Source organism: Melanostigma gelatinosum (assembly GCF_949748355.1).
Source record: "Melanostigma gelatinosum genome assembly, chromosome: 21".
Classification (NCBI taxonomy): Eukaryota; Metazoa; Chordata; class Actinopteri; order Perciformes; family Zoarcidae; genus Melanostigma; species Melanostigma gelatinosum.
The window spans coordinates 14,296,241-14,316,677 of record NC_136654.1 but is presented as its reverse complement, the minus strand read 5'-3'; the positions used below and the strand labels follow the sequence as shown (position 1 = coordinate 14,316,677).

General features: G+C 45.5%; 3 protein-coding genes across 4 annotated transcripts in view; 1 reads left to right on the top strand and 2 right to left on the bottom strand.

Annotated features, from left to right (window-relative positions):
• Positions 1-593, top strand: part of etv4 (ETS variant transcription factor 4) — a 40,283-nt gene extending 39,690 nt beyond the window's left edge. The window contains exon 12 of the mRNA XM_079293509.1: positions 107-593. Within this exon, the coding sequence (XP_079149635.1) occupies positions 107-334 (228 nt within the window). The 3' untranslated portion in view covers positions 335-593. The remainder of the gene's footprint in view (positions 1-106) is intronic.
• Positions 594-1,223: 630 nt separating this feature from the next.
• LOC306795131 (ATP-dependent RNA helicase DHX8-like) lies at positions 1,224-9,687 on the bottom strand. The gene is made up of 23 exons (XM_079293506.1): positions 9,560-9,687; positions 9,388-9,473; positions 9,206-9,272; positions 9,023-9,114; positions 8,791-8,897; positions 8,412-8,696; positions 7,934-8,078; positions 7,394-7,579; positions 7,194-7,281; positions 7,007-7,104; positions 6,543-6,690; positions 5,877-6,058; positions 5,250-5,444; positions 4,972-5,157; positions 4,687-4,897; positions 4,415-4,596; positions 4,030-4,170; positions 3,500-3,655; positions 3,193-3,330; positions 2,912-3,040; positions 2,534-2,730; positions 2,047-2,226; positions 1,224-1,726 (listed from the first exon to the last, which is right to left on the bottom strand). Exons 1-23 carry the CDS (start codon positions 9,660-9,662, stop codon positions 1,507-1,509), a joined length of 3,522 nt encoding a protein of 1,173 aa, XP_079149632.1. The 5' UTR covers positions 9,663-9,687; the 3' UTR covers positions 1,224-1,506.
• Positions 9,688-10,370: 683 nt separating this feature from the next.
• Positions 10,371-20,027, bottom strand: LOC306795130 (ATP-dependent RNA helicase DHX8). 2 transcript variants are annotated; one of them, XM_079293504.1, is made up of 23 exons: positions 19,881-20,027; positions 19,442-19,527; positions 19,226-19,298; positions 18,897-18,982; positions 18,503-18,600; positions 17,856-18,317; positions 17,216-17,360; positions 16,621-16,827; positions 16,434-16,521; positions 16,054-16,151; positions 15,638-15,785; positions 14,386-14,567; positions 14,043-14,237; positions 13,752-13,937; positions 13,442-13,652; positions 13,174-13,355; positions 12,863-13,003; positions 12,620-12,775; positions 12,112-12,249; positions 11,820-11,948; positions 11,535-11,731; positions 11,264-11,443; positions 10,371-11,164 (listed from the first exon to the last, which is right to left on the bottom strand). In XM_079293504.1, the coding sequence occupies exons 1-23, from the start codon at positions 19,987-19,989 to the stop codon at positions 10,945-10,947; spliced, it is 3,717 nt and encodes a 1,238-aa protein (XP_079149630.1). In that variant the 5' UTR covers positions 19,990-20,027; the 3' UTR covers positions 10,371-10,944. The 2 variants fall into 2 exon arrangements, with proteins under 2 accessions (XP_079149630.1, XP_079149631.1); XM_079293505.1 differs by having other exon boundaries at positions 17,856-18,314.
• Positions 20,028-20,437: the final 410 nt, after the last annotated feature.

Sequence of the window (20,437 nt, the reverse complement as noted above, 5' to 3'; positions counted from 1 at the left end):
TGTTCAATGAAATAGCAAATTGAGTCGTATAGTGTGCCACAATGCACACTAAATGCACCTTCTATATATTCCTTCATGACTCAAGCCGTTCCCTCTCCCTCTCCAGGTGGCAGGGGAGCGCTATGTTTACAAGTTTGTGTGTGAGCCCGAGGCCCTCATCTCCCTGGCCTTTCCCGACAATCAGCGGCCCAGCCTGAAGGCCGAGTTTGAGCGCTACGTCAACGAGGAGGACACGGTGCCCCTGTCCCACCTGGACGAGGGAGTGCCCTATGCCACGGAACAAGCCCCCCAAAACATGGGCCCACAGGCCTACTCCAAAGGCTACATGTACTAAAGCCAGCCCACACCCTCCCTCCTCTCTCCCCACCTTCAGAAATCTTCCTGTTGTACTGACACATCATCATACGCACCCCGAAATCCCATGCACCTCTTGCACATGCTCACCCCATCCACTTGTATATAAGGCTATGGCGTTTTTTGTTTTAAATTAATCTCATTCGGGATTTTTTTGTTATGTTTTTAAGAGCTGCATTCTTCTCACATCTGAGGCCTATTCAATCCATAAACATGACTGTGGTTGGAGATTGCATAATAAATACCCATAATAATGCCCAAATTGAAGTTGAGACTTTTCTTTCCTGGGTTTTTTCTGATGAGGCACGTTGGGGTATTCTATGACGCGTCTGTTTTTGTTTTTTATGCCATAAAATTTCAGAAAAGTCAGTGTAGTTTGTTGAAAAAAAGTATTGTATTTCTAAAAAAAGTCAGTGTACTGTTTAAAAAGACAGTTCATTTCTCCATGTTGAGAAATGATCATATGTCGAAGAGTCATAATATAGAATGTCAAAAAAAGTCACGGTATAGTTTATTGAAAAAACATTGTAAAAAGTCAGTGTCGTATGTTGGAAAAAGAAGAAAATGTTATACTATTGAATGTTGACAAAACGTATTATAGGATGTCAAAATATTGTGCAACGTATAATATATTGAAAAAAGTACAAGAAAGTCCTAGTGCAGTATGTCAAAAAGGGTCAGTCCAATAAACAAAAAAAATCATTGAATAAGATTTCGAAAAATATAGTATGTCAAGAGATAAATAGTATAGAATGACATTCTATACTATTAACATGAAAGAAAAGAAGCATGTTTCCGTAAATGACTCTTTAACCGAAACATGCAGAAAAGACGGGATGATTAAGAGGCAGCAACGACTAAAAGGGCATCAAGTGTTTATCGGCAATTACGACAACTTTTTTACAAAACGTGGAATATTTTGTTGATATCTATCTAGATAGATATATATATATATATATATGGCAAAACTAAGTATTACTTCAGACCATCACATATTGTCAAACGTGTTTACAACGGATTCATTTATTTATTTAGCAGACTGTCCCCAGGTTTGGCAAAAGACTGAACTAAATGTCTCAGCCGTGAGCTGGTTCAGTCATTCTGCACTTCAGTCTGTCCAGCAGGTCCAGCAGCACGAGGCCCGGCAGCTCATCAGCGCCGTCTGAACGCTCGGGAGATTCTCCAGGCGTTCGGTTCCTCGTAGCGATTGTAGAGCGGTTCCAGTTTCTGTTGCCTCTTCTGCCGGCTGAGGCGCGTCGGGTCGCCGACTCGGTAGAAAGCCGGCGCAAACTCTACCAGCCAGCGCGGGTCGATGGTGGTCACCTCCCGCATGTACTCCTTGGTGGTCAGCACCAACTCGTGGTACACGAGCCTGCAGGAAGCAGGACGAGGACAAGAAGACAGTTAATAATGATCAGCTCAGAAAATAGTAAAAGGTGCCCCTCAGTCCAAAAACCCAAACATAAATATCAAATGCTCTAATTAATGTCGCTGTTAATATTTTGCAGTTTTACTTGATATACAGAAAATTAATTTATTAACTTTTGCAGTAATAGTGATTGATCCATACACTCATTCTGCAGCTCTACGTGAGGCTGAAATCACGTTTGTTGGGTACATAGTCAACTCTTATGCCACAGTCTACTCGTCACGTCAGCCCTGCGGCGTTCCAGCAGCAGCACGAGGACTCACCACTCTGGCTGGCGGTTGAAGAGCGTGCTGGAGGGGTGGAGGTACACCACCTGCTGGTCTATCAGGGTACGGTACCCATCATGGGGGTGCTTCCTGGCAGAGTTCCTGAAGTAGCCGCTGCAGATGGCTTTCTGGACCCGCATGGTAGCTGTTCCACAAGACACCACGTCCAACTTGTGTCTGAAGAATAGTTAGTACAGTAAATACTTGCATACTGCAATCAAAATGGTTTATTTTTATTCAAAATTGTATTTTTTTTCACAAGACATCGTTTGATTGACGTTAAATGCTGCGTGTGCTTTTCTTGAACTCTGGCATACGTGTAAACACAGTGCTGCACATTTGTATGTCTACAGTCATTTCTCCATTCCACACTATATGAGGTCAGTGTTGCAGATGTTTCCATCGTCAACGATAGAACAAACACTGAAATACAACAACTCAAACAACTCATTGAACCACAGTTGAATTTCCTGCTTCCGAGCACCTGTCCATGATGCTCAGCATCTGCTTGCGGATGTCCATAGCTCTCTTCAAGGAGCGGGCCTGGATGAAGTTCTCGAAACACCAGGGGTTGGAGAACTTGTTGTTCTTCCAGGAGTTGTAGACCGCCAGCAGGGTCAGGTGGTCTCCCTCCGGCTGGAAGAACTTTGTCTTCTTCTGGTCAGCCAAGGTCTGTTTGTCCTGAAAACGCAAGGAAGCATTGAACTTTGTGTTATTTCACAAAGGTTTTCAGCATGTTGTTGCCTTGAAAATGCTTTATTCATGTTTCCCAATCAAAGATTTGAGACAAACAAGTATGTGCATGTTATTGAAGTACGTCTGATGTGGTCAGTACGAGTGTCGTCGGGTGTTAGCAACAAACCTTCGGTCTGTAGAAGATGTTCTGCACTGACAGCATGGAGACGATGGTGAGCATCTCTTCACTGCAGCCCAGATGGACGGACATGATCAACATCTTACACAACATCGGCTCCAGAGGAAACTCAGCCATCTGACCCACGCAGACGGGTGTAGACAGACACAGACAGGATGCACAATGGAGAGTTGAGATTTGGAACAAAGAGGACATAATATAATAATATCATCGGTTATCATGAAACCGTGTCACTGAGTACATGCAGTAGACTTTTCTCTTCTCCTCACCCTCCTCCCCAGCCGGGTGAGTAAGCCTTCATCATCCAGGCCGCCCAGAGTGTAGAGCTGCTCCATGGCTGTGATCAGAGTCTCCATGGGAGGCGCGTCCATGAAGTCAAAAGACAGCAGGTCATTGATGCCCATCGCCTGGGAAATAAAAAGGAATCACACCGACGATCACAACTGGGCCACAAAGTCATGATTAGAATCTCTAATATCATGCATCATGTCAAGGCCCTCGCTTTGTAGCAACAAAAAACCCCCAAAAAACAGTTAAAAAGATGGAAAGGGATTCACGAAAAAGTCGGAACTTTACCTTCAGAGACAGCACAGTGCTGGCCAAGTTGGTCCTCTGGATCTCGGGCACGTTGGTGGTGAGCATCTCGTCTCTGTAGGCTCTCTCTGTGTAGAGCCGGTAACACTTCCCGGGGCCCGTTCGGCCGGCTCGACCGGCCCTCTGCTTGGCCTGGGCCTGAGAGAAGACGATCAGGGAGGAACGCACACGTTAGGATGATGATCAGTGCCGGTGGGTCGTACGATGGGCAGTGTGCCATTTGTTGGTTGATGGCAGTCCATGCATACAATTTTAGGTACTGTGTATGAATACATAATGATACTATGTATTATCTAAAGAGCAGATACTGTCTTGTGTGTGTCTAAGACAATAAAGCCCATTTCTTCTTATCTTGTCGTAAAGACATGTCCAGCCATCAAATCATCACCGATGATGCCGTTTCTTTTTTTTTTGGGTTTCAGCATACGATAGAAACCGCTGAGGTTTCCATGGCGGGCCAAACGTAAAATGTTTACGTCCACATTATGAGGGTTGTGTTGACATGGCTGCACCTGTGATATGGGAGTCACCACAAGCTGGTCGATGCCCGACTTTGAATTATACACGATCTGTTTCACAAAGCCGGGGTCCACCACGTAGTAGACTCCATCGATGGTGAGAGACGTCTCAGCGATGTTGGTGGCAATGATGACCTGGTGGTACACAAACACAACGGAGAGGATCAGCACTGAATTACTCTTTAAAAGGTGACTCTTTGGTTCTGTGCTGAGCATTCGATAAAATCAAACTAATTGAAAGCCACTAAAAGGTAAATATATTCAAATTCTATCAAAGAAAGGCTTTTTACCACATAGTAAAAGGTACTTCTTCAGCAAACACAGGTATTCTGTTCCACATCCCCTCACAGCTTTAATCTAATCCAGTGCAGTGTGTCACCTTTCTGCTGCCCGGGGGTGCCGGGTCAAAGATCCTGGTCTGCATCTCACTGGGCAGCGCCGAGTAAACTGGCAGAATAATCAGTTCAGGAACATCCGGCCCCAGTGACTTCATCCTGTCGTACAGGATCTCACAGGCGGTGTCGATCTCTTCCTGTCCGGTCAGAAACACCAGGACGTCGCCTGGACAGAGACGGAGTATTTTGTAACGCACAGAGACACGGTTAGGTTTCTTACATACAGAACCGTTTTAAATCCCTGACACAGCCGTACCTGGAGGCTCCATCAGGTGAATCTGCATGACTGTGATGAGGCTGGCGTCCAGGTAGTCCGTCTCGGGCTCCTTGCAGTAGAGAACCTCCACCGGATACGTTCTTCCTGGGATGGTGAAGATGGGCGCTTCAAAGAAATACTGGGAGAACTTGACAGCGTCCAGTGTGGCCGAGGACACGATCAGCTTCATGTCTTTGCGCTTCTTTATCGTCTAAAAGAGGCAGAGGACGTTACTGCATTGTTGGTATTCTTTACTGTGTGGTTTGCAGAATGTAAAGAAAATACCTTCTTGAGAAGTCCGAAGAGCACGTCGGTGTGGATGGTTCTCTCATGGGCCTCATCGAGCATGATGAGGGAATACAGACTCATGTCTGCGTCCAGCAGACACTCCCTCTGCAGCATACCGTGCGTCATGTACTTGATCACCGTCTCTGTACTGGTGCAGTCCTCAAATCGAATGGTGTAACCCACCTAAAGTTAAGGTAAAATGGATGAATGAGAAATGATCCAGGAGGAAGGACAGGCTCGCTCGGACTCCTCCTGTGCAGATGAAGAGCACTCGCCTCTTGTCCCAGACGGCAACCGTACTCCTCAGAGACTCTCTTGGCCACGGACATGGCGGCCACACGGCGGGGCTGCGTACAGCCGATCTTCCCCCTGGTGGTGTAGCCCGCCTCCGCCAGGTACTGAGTGATCTGGGTGGTCTTACCGGACCCCGTCTCTCCGACAACAATCAAGATCTGATTATCGTGGACCGCCTGTGAAGAGAAATAATTCATTGCTACGGTAATAAAGATGTTGGTGGATGTGGGACGATGTAAATGTTGTCGGTCGTAACGTGGGTTCATGGCTTGTTTGTTCTTTCAAAAGTCTGCTGTCATCTCTCGGGCTGAAAACTGCCTTTTTCGGTGTAATCGAGGCCGGTGATGGTGAGTTTGTGTCCGTCTGAAAGTGTATGTTTCAATAAAATGAGGGCTTATCTGACGCTAACTTCTGGTGAGTTTAGGAGAAATCTAAAATATCCATCTGTTAATCATTACAGCGCAGTAAAGTAAACACCTAAATGTGTATTGTGGTTGTTTTTTTCCCCACTAGTCTTAAAGAAGACATGTTATGAATGCAAAATATCCAACATGTTTGCCTGGGCCGTCTCCCCTTAATCTCTGTGCCCATCCCAGCACCGACTGTACCTGAACAAGCTGCTCCTTGAGCTTGAAAATAGGCAGCGCCTCTCTCTGCTGCAGGATGGAAAGCTCGGTCTTCTTGCCATACGACACCTGGTTCCCTCCGAAGGCGTATCTTTTCCACGCTGGAAGATCGAGCGGCATCGCGCCGATGCCCCTCAAGTTGGCAGCGATCTGCCTTCCTTCATCTGCACAGGAGAGGAACAGGACAAATGTCAAGCACCGGCAAGATCCTAACTATTGTGTTTAATCAAGATGAACTGCAACGATAACTCGATATCCTAACAAGCTGTTCTCGTATTAAACTGTGAGTCAGAGGTAGCGACCGGGGCTGGAAGGAACTTGTTAAACCTCCGAAGTCCCCTCAGGCAGCGGAAGATACAGTCACAGTGCATTATGAGTCAGCGTACACTCAAGGGGAAGCTGATAATCATCTCCAGCCATGCCACGGTAACAATGTAACAGTGTAACAGGCCTGGCACAAGACAGCCGCTTCAATCTCATTTCATACATTTGAAATCTCTGACGCAACATTGATTGATTTTGCCCTTGAATTAATTTCCGGTTTAAGGTTTGCTCCACGGATGCTTGAGAACCACACAGAGAGTCAGTGCTGCACACATTTAGATCGACAGCCTCGCTCATAAAGAGTCTGCTGGATCAGGTCCTTACAATCGGGCATGGGGTCGATCCAGTTCTTGTGGATGCCGGTCGGGATGGAGTCCATCTCTGCTGCACGGGCCGCCTGCTTCAGCTCCCTCCGCTCCTTAGAGAGAGCGCTCTGCATCATGGCTGCCTGGGAGAGGGAGCCGTCTGGATTCTGATGGACAAAGTGAAAACAGTCGTTGGAATGATGACGGAGAAACAAATGTCATCAAAGTGCATCCGTAGTTTACAGCACAGCTGTACAAGTCCCGGTGTTCTTCTATATATCTAAGGTTTATTTTTATAAAATTATAATTTTCAATTCCAACAAAACAAAAAGGAAGTTCGACCGTAGCTCCTATAATCAGTCTTTATATGTATTTATATCCACTGGACGTTGCTGTGATGTCACACACACACAAAGGAGATGAATATTCAGTGTGCTCTGCCTACATTTGACTAAACCACAAACAACCAGCCTGGATACACACCTTCACTATTTTCACTGGGCTCAGGTTTGTGCTAAATTTCGTCTGTCCCCTCAGGAATGGTGGTTCCTCTTCCACCAGATCAATCTCTAATTCTTCATCTGTGGAGGGAACAGTTGCAGAGGAGACGTCATTATGCAGGAGGACTTTCATTTAGCAAAAAACTGAAGAACAAAGTGCAGAGTTTTACCTTCATCGTCATCTATTTTGGGAAGGATTCCCGTCTCCTCGTCAAATTCTGGGAACTCTTCTTTAGGAAGTACGTTGGCGGCAATCATCTGAACAGGGTTTTTTAAACCAGATAGTTAAAAACCATCAGAACCAGATGGTTCAAAACCAGCCAAGGATTCAACACGTATTCTGTTTCACACGAGTGCGTCGGATGAATACCTGTTTGATTTCCCATTTTTCCAGGTCAGTTATCTTGGAGAGCCGTTTGCGTTCCGTTGGGTTCTCCTCCATTTCCACCATGCTGGCTTCAACGGGGCGGTCCGGGTTCCTCATGGCTTCGTCTCTGCTGTCCAGGTTTCTCCTCCGGTTGGGGTTCAGGTCCTCCCCCGTCTCCTGGTCGACATCCTGGCAACATGGAAACCAGTGAGCACATTCGAGAAACCAATTATTATATTGGATGCAAGACAAACTGTTTTTGCAGATTAATGTATGCATTCGTTTAACAACTACATGTGTTACGCATTGTAACCTGCAGGTTGCAGTTCTGCAGAATTACACTTTTAAAACCATAAAACTGAGATAAACTCACATTTGATTTCAACATTGCATAATTTATGATTCACCTTCAGTTACTAACTAATCAACAGCAACTACAATACTCCAAACCATTGCTGGTGTTTTCATTTCATGTTGTTTACGGACTCCTAAAGGCTTCATGTAGAAACCCGCTCTTCTTCTGATCTTTTAAACGTGACTCACCTTCATGCTGAGGCTGGCTTTGGTTCCGGTGAACGACAGAACTTTCACCTTCACCTTCTGGCCTTTGGTGACCACGTCAGCCACATTGGCGATGCGTCCTTCTTTGCGTAACTCAGAGATGTGCACGAGGCCCTCAAAGCGTTTCCTGCAGAGTTTCACACTACAGGTTAGGACCAAGAGGTGCTTACAGAACCTCACAGGCAGACCCTGAACGCAACATAACGTGTAATCTAGTGGATGAGTTGGGACCGTCGGGGAAGAAATGATCGGAAAAATTCTCAATTTATTTGGAACACACAAGTACATGAGTGCAAAAGGGAGAAATATCGAAATGATTAGAAGTAGTGGAGAAGCAGCCCTCTGTGCATCATAAGTATCCAGCTGTACTAATAAAGCCACAAAGAAGAAGTCGGCTAACACAAACATGCAACAATGAAATCCAGGAGAACATCCCTGTCAGTGGCTTCAGCTGACTGACCTGAGGCCCTCCAGCTGCACAAAACAGCCAAACTGCATTAAACTGCTGATTTTGCCATTGTAGACGTCGCCCACAACCGGCTCTTCAGGCGGAGGCCGATCCACAAGCCGGTCACGCCAGCGGTCAGCGTCTCTGTCGTCCTTCTTGTGGTTGTCCTCGTCGTCTCTGAGGGGGCTCGGTGGATGGTCGCTCCACACCCGTTTCCTTTTGCGCTTGGGGTTTGCGTCTCCGTCGCGATCTGGACTCCTCTGACGTCTGATTTGTCCGTCTGTGTTCCTGACTGACCTGAGGAGCAAACGGGACCAATGTTTGACTTCATGTCATGTTTTATCAGCTTCTTTTCCAAATGACTGTCACACTTTTAGTCCAAAACCTTTACCCGGTATCAGAGCTTGTTCCACAGAAGTTAGGCATCAGCTTCTCCAGCTCCTTCATGGCCACTTCTGCCACCTGCTCGTCATCTCTGTCTGCGTGAGGCGGTGGAATCTGAAGGAGGGTTCAGAACTTAATTACAAACCGCAGTTGCCTCTGAAATGTGTTATTCATGTCATTGCTGACTTTCCCACTGGCAAAGAGTCATATTGTCCTTTATAGAGATAAAAGAGCCGTACTATCCACACAGCAGCATCTGGTTTACATAAAGCTGGATATTTCCCCTTCAGGTTGTCCTTTTCACTCTTTGCCTTCACGTCTGACTGAGGACCTGTCATTCACAACAGAGAAGATGTAGTTTAACAGTATGGCTGTAAAACACGAGGTACTACTACATGAAATACTTTAGAAAGGTTCTGTACCTGTACTTGTGGACGGTGAGGGTCGCATAGTATGAATAAGTCGAAGTAGATTACCAATAAAGGTGTCCTGAAACAAGACACGTGGATTTAAACACAAAGCAACGGCAGATAGAGAGGTAACCTTAGGTAGATATAGTTAGATATAGATATAGTTAGATGCATTTGTTGAGTTCAACACTTACTGTGAAGTCTGCTCCATTTTTAAACAGAGCCGCTTTGAATCTCTCAAATGTTGAGTGTTTTTCGGCCAAACTGATGATGAATTCAGCTGTAAAACATCAACTGGTGTTAAGTTAACGTTCCTCGTGCTAACTCACTGCTACACTATCACATCATTACGTGTCGTAACGTTACCCAGGTCCTTCTCGCTTATTCCCAGATGATTCTCCAACTCCGTGCACACCTTCGACACCAACGATAAATACTCGAGACGTTTTATTTCGTCTAAGGCGTCCATTTCTCTTGTTTATTTTTGTTCTGCCCAGGAAGTGGTTCTTCTTCATTAGTTTGAGCTCCAACGAACGTGTTGCAGCACCGCTGCCCCCTACCGGTCAACGGGCAGATTACACGTATACAGGTTATTAGAGCAGTGGTTGAAGGTAAGGAGTACATCCGCCTACTGTACAAGTACTGTACAATACTGAGGTACTTGTATTTTACTGGAGTTTTTCCCTAGGATACTACATTGTACTTCCACTGCGTTTATTGTATTAGTTAGTCTACCAGTTAATATGCAGACTCAATACTTTCATTAACCAACTAATACTTTCCATAGAAATACAAATATTCTGTGATACTTTTACTTCTGGTATGTTCTATTATTACTTTCATAGCTTTATTCAAGCAATAATATTGAATGCGTTAAATGCATTTTTCTGGTAATAGAGTTAATGTTCTACTTTGTATTTATAGGTTTCGAATGCAGGACAAACTATTTCTTAAATGTGGTACTTTTACTTCATGAAAAGATCGAAGTACCACCACAGCACTCAACAACCCAAAAGTTTAACGTTTATTCTCCTTCAAACAGCTGCAACATTAAAAAGCTGCTGAATAATCCAAACAGGGATACATCTTCCCAGTGTAATGTCACCACCACATTCTCCGATTGATCTCTGTATCTTCTGTACTTGTCCATCTACTTCAAAGTTCACAACAAACTCAAACAGTTAAAAAACATCTTGTATTTATTGAGGACACATTGTCACAGCTCCACTGGCGAGTACAGCAAAGAAAGTCTTCAATACACAGACGAGTGACGGTTGTTCAAGCTAAAGTACAAAATCTATACGTCGCTCAATATTTATGGTTTGAAAACTGTTGACTAGTGAAACATAAAGACGTACGATCAGGTCTTATTTGGGCGCAACATTATGCTTTGTTCAAGTTCAGTCAAAATAAATAGTCTACTGTTTAGCAGAACCTCCTCACAGAAGACTAACTTTTAAACTTCACAAGTGGAAAGTTTGCTTTTTGTTGTCGTGTTAGTGCTATGAAAATAGTAGTTCCACATTTCCTAAAATGATGACACTAAAATTCCACCCTAGACAGGTTAATGTGGGAACTTCTGGGGGAAAATGTACAATGTGTACAAATATTAAAACAAAAGTGAAGCTTGAAGTAGTGACTGTACAAACGGTCGACCACCAGAGCTGCTGCGGGTCGACCCGTCTGACACCATCGTCTGACATCATCGCCGTCAACAGACATTTTGTTCCGCATTTGTGACGTCAGGCACGTCAGCGGCGCCTGAAGGCGCGAGAGATCCTCCAGGCGTTGGGCTCCTCGTAGCGGTTGTACAGCGGCTCCAGGCGCTGCTGCTTCTTCTGCTTGCTGAGGCGCGTCGGGTCGGAGACTTTGAAGAAGGCTGGAGAGAACTCCACCAGCCAGCGCGGGTCGATGGTGGTCACCTCCCGCATGTACTCCTTGGTGGTCAGCACCAACTCGTGGTACACGACCCTGATGATGAGAGAGGCGGGACGTCACGAGGCTGCTTCACATTTGGAAATGATCATAAAAAAAAAAAAGACATTTATTTCTTGTTTGGTGTTGTCGTACCACTCGGGCTGCCGGTTGAACAGAGCGCTGGAGGGGTGGATGTAGACCACCTGCTGGTCTATCAGGGTGCGGTAGCCCTCTTGAGGATCCTTTTTGGCTGCGTTCCTGAAGAAGCCGCTGCAGATGGCTTTCTGGACCCGTACGGTCGCTTTACCACAAGACACCACATCCAGTTTATGTCTGAAGAGAAGAGAGCACGTTGGGAGGTTCATGAGAAACAAGACGGATGTTATTATTTCAGATTCAGTTGCTAACATTGTGATAGTCCTACCGGTCCATGATACCCAGCATCTGTTTGCGGATGTCCTGGGCTCTGCGCAGGGAGCGAGCCTGGATGAAGTTCTCGTAACACCAGGGGTTGGAGAACTTGTTGTTCTTCCAGGAGTTGTAGACCGCCAGCAGGGTCAGGTGGTCTCCCTCCGGCTGGTGAAACTTTGCCTTCTTCTGGTCAGCCAAGGCCTGCTTGTCCTTTAACACGAGAAGAAAAAGAAACAAATGAGGATTTTCAAATAGTCAAAAACATGAATGCAATAAGTGATATTAAATGTAGACAAACCTTCGGCCTGTAGAAGACGTTCTGCACAGACAGCATGGAGACGATGGTGAGCATCTCTTCACTGCAGCCCAGATGGACGGACATGATCAACATCTTACACAACATCGGCTCCAGAGGAAACTCAGCCATCTAGAAGAAGCAAAACGAAGAAATTATGAAAAAAATCATAATTGGCGCAAAGCTAAAAATGAAGACAAGAGGGAAGTGATCGAAATAAAACAGTGTACCATTTTACATTATTTGTTTATTCAAACTACAAAGTGCATCAATGTGATTTATTCTCATTCCTCACCCTCCTCCCCAGCCGGGTGAGTAAGCCTTCATCATCCAGAGCGCCCAGAGTGTAGAGCTGCTCCATGGCTGTGATCAGAGTCTCCATGGGAGGCGCGTCCATGAAGTCAAAAGACAGCAGGTCATTGATGCCCATCGCCTGGTGGAGGAAACAGACAATAAAGTATTATGTTAATGTTGAGTACATTCTAAGCTTCAAGGCTGAGAAAGATTAGCTGGAACATTATTTATCTACGATGCGACTGCATTGCAGCCCTGAGTCACTGTACTAGAAACATGCACACATTTTGAACTGCTGCCACAAAATGGCTGCACACACACTGACCTGTGACATCACTTAAACATACTATGTTTCACTCAGAATCTTTGCAGAACATTGTGGGGTGAGTTATGAGAAGCCTTTACGCTCCTCTCTGGTGTCTGAATATATCCCCGCTCCATTCCTCTGCTAAACGTCCACCTGGTGCTAATCCGAAACACACGTTCTGTGTGGCAGAGTAAGCGTTTACCTTCAGAGACAGCACAGTGCTGGCCAAGTTGGTCCTCTGGATCTCGGGCACGTTGGTGGTGAGCATCTCGTCTCTGTAGGCTCTCTCTGTGTAGAGCCGGTAAGTCTTCCCGGGGCCCGTTCTTCCGGCTCGACCGGCCCTCTGCTTGGCCTGGGCCTGAAATTCAGAACGGATATTTTTGAACAATCAGGATTGGCGTTTTCTTCTCCGGAATATATAAAGTAGATGATAAACAGACTGTACCTGTGAGATGGGAGTCACCACCAGCTGGTCAATGCCGGTCTTTGAGTTGTACACTTTCTGCTTGACGAAGCCGGGATCCACCACGTAATAGATCCCGTCGATGGTCAGAGACGTCTCGGCAATGTTTGTGGCAATGACCACCTGATGGGAGGAAAAAAAAGACATGCGTACAAATCCATTATCTCAGATACAGGGCAATTTAACCTTTAGTTTCATCTTAACGTTTAGTCGTTTTAATGCAGAGAAGTTACTTATTATACCTTTAACAGGCATTTCCCCATGTTTGAAAGATTTCTGATAAATGCGGTCACCTTTCTGCTGCCCGGGGGTGCCGGGTCAAAGATCCTGGTCTGCATCTCACTGGGCAGCGCCGAGTAAACTGGCAGAATAATCAGTTCAGGAACATCCGGCCCCAGTGACTTCATCCTCTCATACAGGATCTCACAGGCAGTGTCGATCTCTTCCTGTCCGGTCAGAAACACCAGGACGTCACCTGGACAGAGACCAGGGACAGTTGGGTTCTGATGTAGACTGATGTTTGGGTCAACTGGTGAAAAGGACGTGAAGCTTGAAACGTACCTGGAGGCTCGGTGAGATGAATCTGCATGACTGTGATGAGGCTGGCGTCCAGGTAGTCCGTCTCGGGCTCTTTGGTGTAGAGAACCTCCACCGGATACGTTCTTCCTGGGATGGTGAAGATGGGCGCCTCGTAGAAATACTGGGAGAACTTCACGGCGTCCAGTGTGGCCGATGTAACAATCAGCTTCATGTCTGTGCGCTTCTGTACAGTCTGAGAAACACAAAGAGAACACTCAGCGTCTCTTTTACAAATACCAAAACGAGCTCCACTAAATGTATGAAAACGAAAGCCTCTGCCCATCTCGCTCACCTTCTTGAGCAAACCAAAGAGAACATCCGTGTGGATCGTCCTCTCGTGAGCTTCGTCCAACATGATAATGGCGTACTGGCCCAGTTCAGAGTCGATCAGACACTCTCTCAACAGCATACCGTCCGTCATGTACTTGATCACCGTCTCAGGGCTGGTGCAGTCCTCAAAGCGGATGGTGTAACCCACCTAGAGCAAAAAATACGTATATTAGCCATCTTAAAATGTAACGAAGCCATTACAAAACATAAATGTTGTGATTTGACCATCTTCCTCCAATGGTGGAGCACTCGCCTCTTGTCCCAGACAGCAACCGTACTCCTCAGAGACTCTCTTGGCCACGGACATGGCGGCCACACGGCGGGGCTGCGTACAGCCGATCTTCCCCCTGGTGGTGTAGCCCGCCTCCGCCAGGTACTGAGTGATCTGGGTGGTCTTACCGGACCCCGTCTCTCCGATCACAATCAGGATCTGGTTCTCGTGAACAGCCTGTGACAGATTGATCCACACAGCAAACGTTACAAATTGGCACTTGGGTGGCAGCCATTGACCGGTTTGCATTATATCTTGGTTTTGAAAAGAATAAAGTGCATATAGGATAATCAGACTCATTGATATGTGAAGCGTCTAACTAAACCTGAATCAGCTGCTCCTTCAGCTTGTAGATGGGCAGGCTCTCCCTCTGCTCCAGGATGGAGAGCTGGGTCTTCTTTCCGTACGAGGCCTTGTTTCCTCCAAAAGCATGCTTCTTCCACTCCGGGATGTCATTGGGCATCATGCCGATGCCTCTCATGTTGGCTGCGATCTGCCGACCGTCAACTGTAAAAGAGCAGCAGAAGTGAGCGTATAATAATAATGAAGGAAAAACTGCGTTTTAACGCCGCAACTAAAATGTGCTCGCATCCGATCTGCATGGCTACGGCCTGGGCCCATGAAGGGGACACAAGAACACTGAACCACAGATACACTACTCCATCCGGCCAGATCTGGAGCTGCAGGAAGCTAGATAACCATCTCCAGTGATGGCAAGACTGAGGGAGCAGGTATGATAAAGCACGGCGCTGCTTTAAGACGTTACTCCACAACGGATTGTGCAAAAAGCAAAGATAAAACTCTCAGATAGATAGATAGATTAGGGGTGGGAATCACCAGAGGTCCCGCGATACGATATTATCACGATCCTGCGATATTCTGAGTATTGCGATAACATAGGCCTATATTGCAATTTATTACTTTTTCAACTTCAAATGATGTCCCCAAAGGAAAACTGTGTCAACATGTTTTATCTAATAAGATAAAGTTTTCAGTCTGTTCATCTCACTTCAATCATTTTTATTGCAGCAAAATGGGACTGAACCGTTTGTATTACTACATAGTCCAACATAACTAAACGCAAACGTGTGGACTCAGTATATGAACTATAACTTATATAAGTATATAAGAGTTATATAACTCAGTATAACTTGCGATGCGTGGACGTCGAGGGCAGAGAGAGTTATGCGCTGCACTCTCCCCATGAGCCGGCTACTGGTGGCAGATTTAACCCCGTTGTGAGGTCAGATGTCTCTCTTTGTTTTGACCAACTTCCTACCAATCACGCTGACCCGGGACCTTTGCTGACCTCACCAGAAAACAACTCAGCACCATCTAGTGGACTGAAAAAGTAATTGATTTGATTTTTCAAAAAAAAATAAAAAAAATAAAAAATGTATAGTTTATATAATAAAAGATCAACACTTGGCGTCCATGTATCGATACAATATCGCCACGCAAAATATCGCGATACCATGCTGTATCGATTTTTCCCTTCTTCTGTCTTATGGCTACGCAGGGATTTGATGAATCATACTTCACAATCGCTTAATGTGCACATCTAATGGATTTCTTACCGTCTGGCAGCGGGTCGACCCAGTGTTTATTCAGCCCCATGGGGATGGAGTCCATCTCTGCCTCTCGAGCCGCCTGCTTCAGCTCTCGTCTCTCTTTAGCCAGAGCGCTCTGCATCATGGCGGCTTGAGACAGAGAGCCATCTGGATTCTGTTGGCCGGAGGGACACACGGGACCACGATCACTCGAGTGCACATTTCTTTAGGCTCCAGATGCCATGTGTGTTTATAGTCTGAATATATGTTAAACAGCTTCTACATCTGTTAAATAAACATGTTATTGTTTCCAGAGAACCCCTTCTAATAATTGATGTAATTTTTCCCCTGCCAGACGGATCAGATGAAATGAACCTCAGTCTGCACTGTAGTCCCTCCTCTGTGTATTTAGATGTGATGACATGTTCACACGTGTGCATTACCTTCACAATCTTGACGGGGCTCATGTCCATGCTTTGTTTGGTGTGTCCCCTCAGGAACGGGGGTTCCTCTTCAACCAGCTCGATTTCCAAATCTTCATCTGAAACGGTGCACAAGATCAATGAGCAAGAAGTCCGACGCACCCGAAAGTCTTATGTGTCACAAAGAAAGAGATTAAAGAGTCCACAGCTCTGTGAGGCTGTGACACAGTGGTGCTTCAAGCTAAACGCTAACGTCACCATGCTGACAGGCAGATGTGGAGGAGGTATCGTTTGTCACTTTGTTCTCTAGCTTAGTTTAGCGTGTTAGCATACTATTGTTTGCTTATTAGCACAAAGCACAGCTGAGGCTGATGTCATTACTTTCAAACTGGACTTCTTACCCTCTTCATCATCAACTTTAGGAAGGATCCCCGTCTCGTCGTCAAAATCAGGGAACTCTTCTTTGGACAAGACGTTGGCAGCAATCATCTGAGGGACGACAGAGTATTGAGATTTGAAAATAGGGCTTCAGTGGTACCATCGAAGCAGCTACTGCCATCTTGAACGTGTGCAGAAATCCAGACCTACCTGTTTGATCTCCCACTTCTCTGGGTCAGAGATCTTGGTGAGCCTCTTGCGCTCCAGGGTGTCGTCCTGCTCCAGCTCGGGGGGGTGGCCCAGGTTCATGTTGCTCGGCCGGTCGGGGTTCCTCATGGAGATCTCGTCCCCTCCGTCTGGGCCGACGTTCCTCCTCCTGTTGGGGTTCAGGTCCTCTCCTGTCTCCTGGTCCACATCCTGGCAGATGAAAGAAAGGCAAAACAAATTAGCCCACACATGCTGACAATTAAGAGGCTAACAGTCAATCAGAGAGAAGATGCCCCGATGATAGAATTTCACAATATTCTCTCCAAATATCTCATCTCACAACAGCTTAATCACTAATTAAGATGATAATTACTCACTGGCTCAAACAACTACCTGCTCTAATAGAAAGAGAATATCAGATTCAATTAAAAAATGTAATTTAGAAATCAATTAAGCACGAATGCTGCTATCAAGATCTCAATTTTCCAACCCGGGTCACACAAAGAAATCTGCACACACACAACTTTCAATAAATGTATTCGCCCTCAGACCAACTTCACAGAAATGTGTTCAGCGAGTCGTTGCCTGTTGTTCTTACCTTCATACTGAGGCTGGTCTTAGAGCCGGTGAATGAGAGCACCTTGATCTTCACTCTTTGGCCTTTGCTGACGACGTCAGCGACGTTGGCCACCCGGCCCTCTCTGCGCAGCTCCGATATGTGGACCAAACCCTCCCATCGCTTCCTACGCACAGAGAACACGCGGCTTCACTTAACTCACGGAAGAACAGTTCTTTCCGGTTAACTTATGCTCTATGTATGCACCACACATCACAGGACGCATCTGCAATTCAATTTACAGTGTTTACTTTAATTAGCAGCCACTGGGCTGAGCTGCCACCCAAAGTCGGGTCAATGTTGTATTAATGGTGCTTGTGAATTAATACTAAGGCTGTACCGAATGGCTTTCATTTTATTGACGTTTTCAGATGAAGCTTTAAAAACATATTTTGTGGGTTATTATGGCTCTATAAATTAATGTATGGTGCTGTTAGATTGCCCCATTAATACAACTGCCTGTCTCCCTTTGTGAGCAGCAAGCCAGAGAGCACTAGCTCACAGAAAAGGTGAAAATCGTTCTGCTTTTTGAAGAGCTGAGCTCCAAAAAATATGGATTGAAGCTCAAGATAAACATGTTGGGAATTGATCTTTTTATTTATTATATATATTTGGTACCGACCTTAATCCCTCCAGCTGAACAAAGCATCCAAACTGCATGATACTGGTGATTTTGCCGTTGTATATGTCGCCAACAGAAGGTTCTTCTGGCGGCGGGCGGTCCACGTGTTTATCCTTCCAGCGATCAGAGTCTTTGTCTTGGTCTTTTTTGGGACTAGGTGAGCGCTCAGACCAGCGAGAGGATTTGTCTCTTCTTTTGCCGCCATCTCTGCTGCTGTCTCTGCCACCATCTCTGCTGCTGTCTCTGCTGCCGTCTCTGCTGCCGTCTCTGCTGCTGTCTCTGCCGCTGTCTCTGCCACCGTCTCTGTGCCGATCCCGATCTCTGGAGCGAGACCTGGACCTGGAGCGATGCCGTCTTTTCCTGTCCTTGTCCCGATCTCGGTCCCTGTCTCGATCTCTGTGTCCGTCTCTTTCTCTGCTTCGGCTGCGACTTCGGCTGTGGCGTCGGCTCTTTTCTGACCTGCTAGAATGAGTGCGAAAAGTACATGAAAGTAAACATCACAAGCCACAGCCGACATGTGGCCCTAAACTTAATTGTAGAAATGCATATTTTTTTAATCCTATATTCAACAAAGCAAACGTCACTTTCATGTCAACTTTATTTTTCAAGGAGGCATATAAAAGTGTGACCACTGTTAGTCATCTTACCTGCTCTTGCTGCTTTTGGGGGTTGTCCCGCTGACACTGGGCAGAAACATCTCCAGCTCTTTCATGGCATTAGCTGCTACCTTCACATCATCTTCCAGCTTCAGAGAAAGTAAGCCAAAAAAAAAAAACAATTAGCAGCACAGAGGGACTCTACTTTTACTGTTTAACAACTTTGTTTAGTTTTCCTATCATATTCACTTCTGGAATGCTGCATTATTATTGTTATATTATGTTAGTCGTCGCTGGTACGTGACTCCATTTTCTAGGTTTGAGAACGCACACAGCGAAGTGCAGACTAGTGTCAAAACTTTAATTTCACTTCAACCAACTATCAGAGTGTCTAAGGTAGTTTATCAATAAGACCACACATTTTGCTTGTGTTAAAGCAACGTACCGGTGGGGCCGGCTCATCTGCTCGACACAGCGCAGGAAACAACTCCTTCATCCGGTCCTTCTCCGTCTTGACCACAGCCTCAGACACTGAAAACGGACAGTTATTCATTTATTGTAGTTATGATTATTCCCAAGAGAGAAATATTATATCACGCAATACCATATGGCATAGCACAAGGAAACTACAGATATGTTGCAGTTACACAGTACAAATATAAACAAAATACAAGTCAATAACACACAGTACATATGGGGTAAATGTCTCTCAGAGTTGCCAATTGCTTTCTACCAAAGCAATTGGCAGTTTGGTTGTTACATTAGCTTACTTACCTTTACTCGTAGATGACTTGGATGGAGGTCGCATAGTCTGAATGAGTCTGAGCAAATTACCGACGAGAGAATCCTACAATGAAACAACAAAACAGTAACGTTAGATAGAACCGATTAGGTACCACATACCGTTAGCTTACCACATACCGTTATTTAGTGGTTTATGTTAGCTTTAGCCACCTGCAGGCTGTGTAGCATTTGGCCTAGTGAACTTACTGTGAATTCGGCTCCATTTTGGAGCAAAAGAGCTTTGAATCCATCAAATGTTGGTTGTTTTTCAGCGAGGTCGATGACAAATTCAGCTGCAAAACATTGAAAAAACAAATTAACGTTAGCAGTGAACAGGACATTAACAGCAAATATAAGTTAGACAACTCTAACTAGCGTAGTTAACGTTGAAAAACGTTAAAAACTCTCGCAATAACGAGACGTAATGTTACTACAAGGCTGCGTATCTAACAGTAATATAGTTTATGTTACGATCTGCATGACAACACTACAAAAAAATACCGTTTCCGTTAGAAAAACATGCCACTTTACAGAGTTAGCTAACGTTAATGGATAACACTGTAGCTAAGTTAGCTAACAACAGCTAGCTACTTAGCACAAGCTAGCTAGCCGGGATTTTTCTTTTTTTCAGCCACAAACTACTCACCTAAATCTTTGTCACTTATTCCCAGATGGTTGTCGAGCTCCGTGCAGACCTTGGACACCAGAGACAAATATTCAAGCTGCGATAGCTCGTCTACTCCGCCGTCTGCCATTCTCCACGAGTCTTGTTTTTGTTCAGCAGAAGAAGACAGCCGACATTATTGAACGTGGGCCACTTCCGCTTCCGGCTTTTAGGTCAGTTACGTCGACGTTGTACGTGTCTTGCCCCTACCTGCCGCACGATGGCGCTAAAATTCCTAATTAAAAACGACACAATATGACCACTATTAGGTAGATCAGCGGTTCCCAAACTTTTTAGGCCGCGTACCCCCTTCTACATCCCGACCGGGTTCACGCACCCCCAATCCCCACATCTTAAAAAAGAAGAAGCAACAGAGGCTATTTATAGCCGCATAGAAATCGGACCAATGAGAGAACAGTTTGCTCGTGCGTGGCGTTTGTTACAATATGTAGTCCGCTGTTAAATGTTGCAGTGTGAACACAACCCGAACAAAGGGGCAACTGCAACATTGTATCATATTAATCCCTGAATCAGAACAA

Excerpts from the sequence above, each read along its gene's own strand:
- LOC306795131 (XM_079293506.1), bottom strand. The coding sequence starts at position 9,662 with ATGGACGCCTTAGACGAAATAAAACGTCTCGAGTATTTATCGTTGGTG. Across the intron at positions 4,898-4,971 it reads TCTTCGGACTTCTCAAGAAG|ACGATAAAGAAGCGCAAAGA; the intron begins GTATTTTCTTTA and ends TGCCTCTTTTAG. Across the intron at positions 4,597-4,686 it reads TCACCTGATGGAGCCTCCAG|GCGACGTCCTGGTGTTTCTG; the intron begins GTACGGCTGTGT and ends GTCTCTGTCCAG.
- LOC306795130 (XM_079293504.1), bottom strand. The coding sequence starts at position 19,989 with ATGGCAGACGGCGGAGTAGACGAGCTATCGCAGCTTGAATATTTGTCT. Across the intron at positions 15,786-16,053 it reads GCCCCGTCAAGATTGTGAAG|AATCCAGATGGCTCTCTGTC; the intron begins GTAATGCACACG and ends TCCGGCCAACAG. Across the intron at positions 11,732-11,819 it reads ACGTCTTCTACAGGCCGAAG|GACAAGCAGGCCTTGGCTGA; the intron begins GTTTGTCTACAT and ends CTCGTGTTAAAG.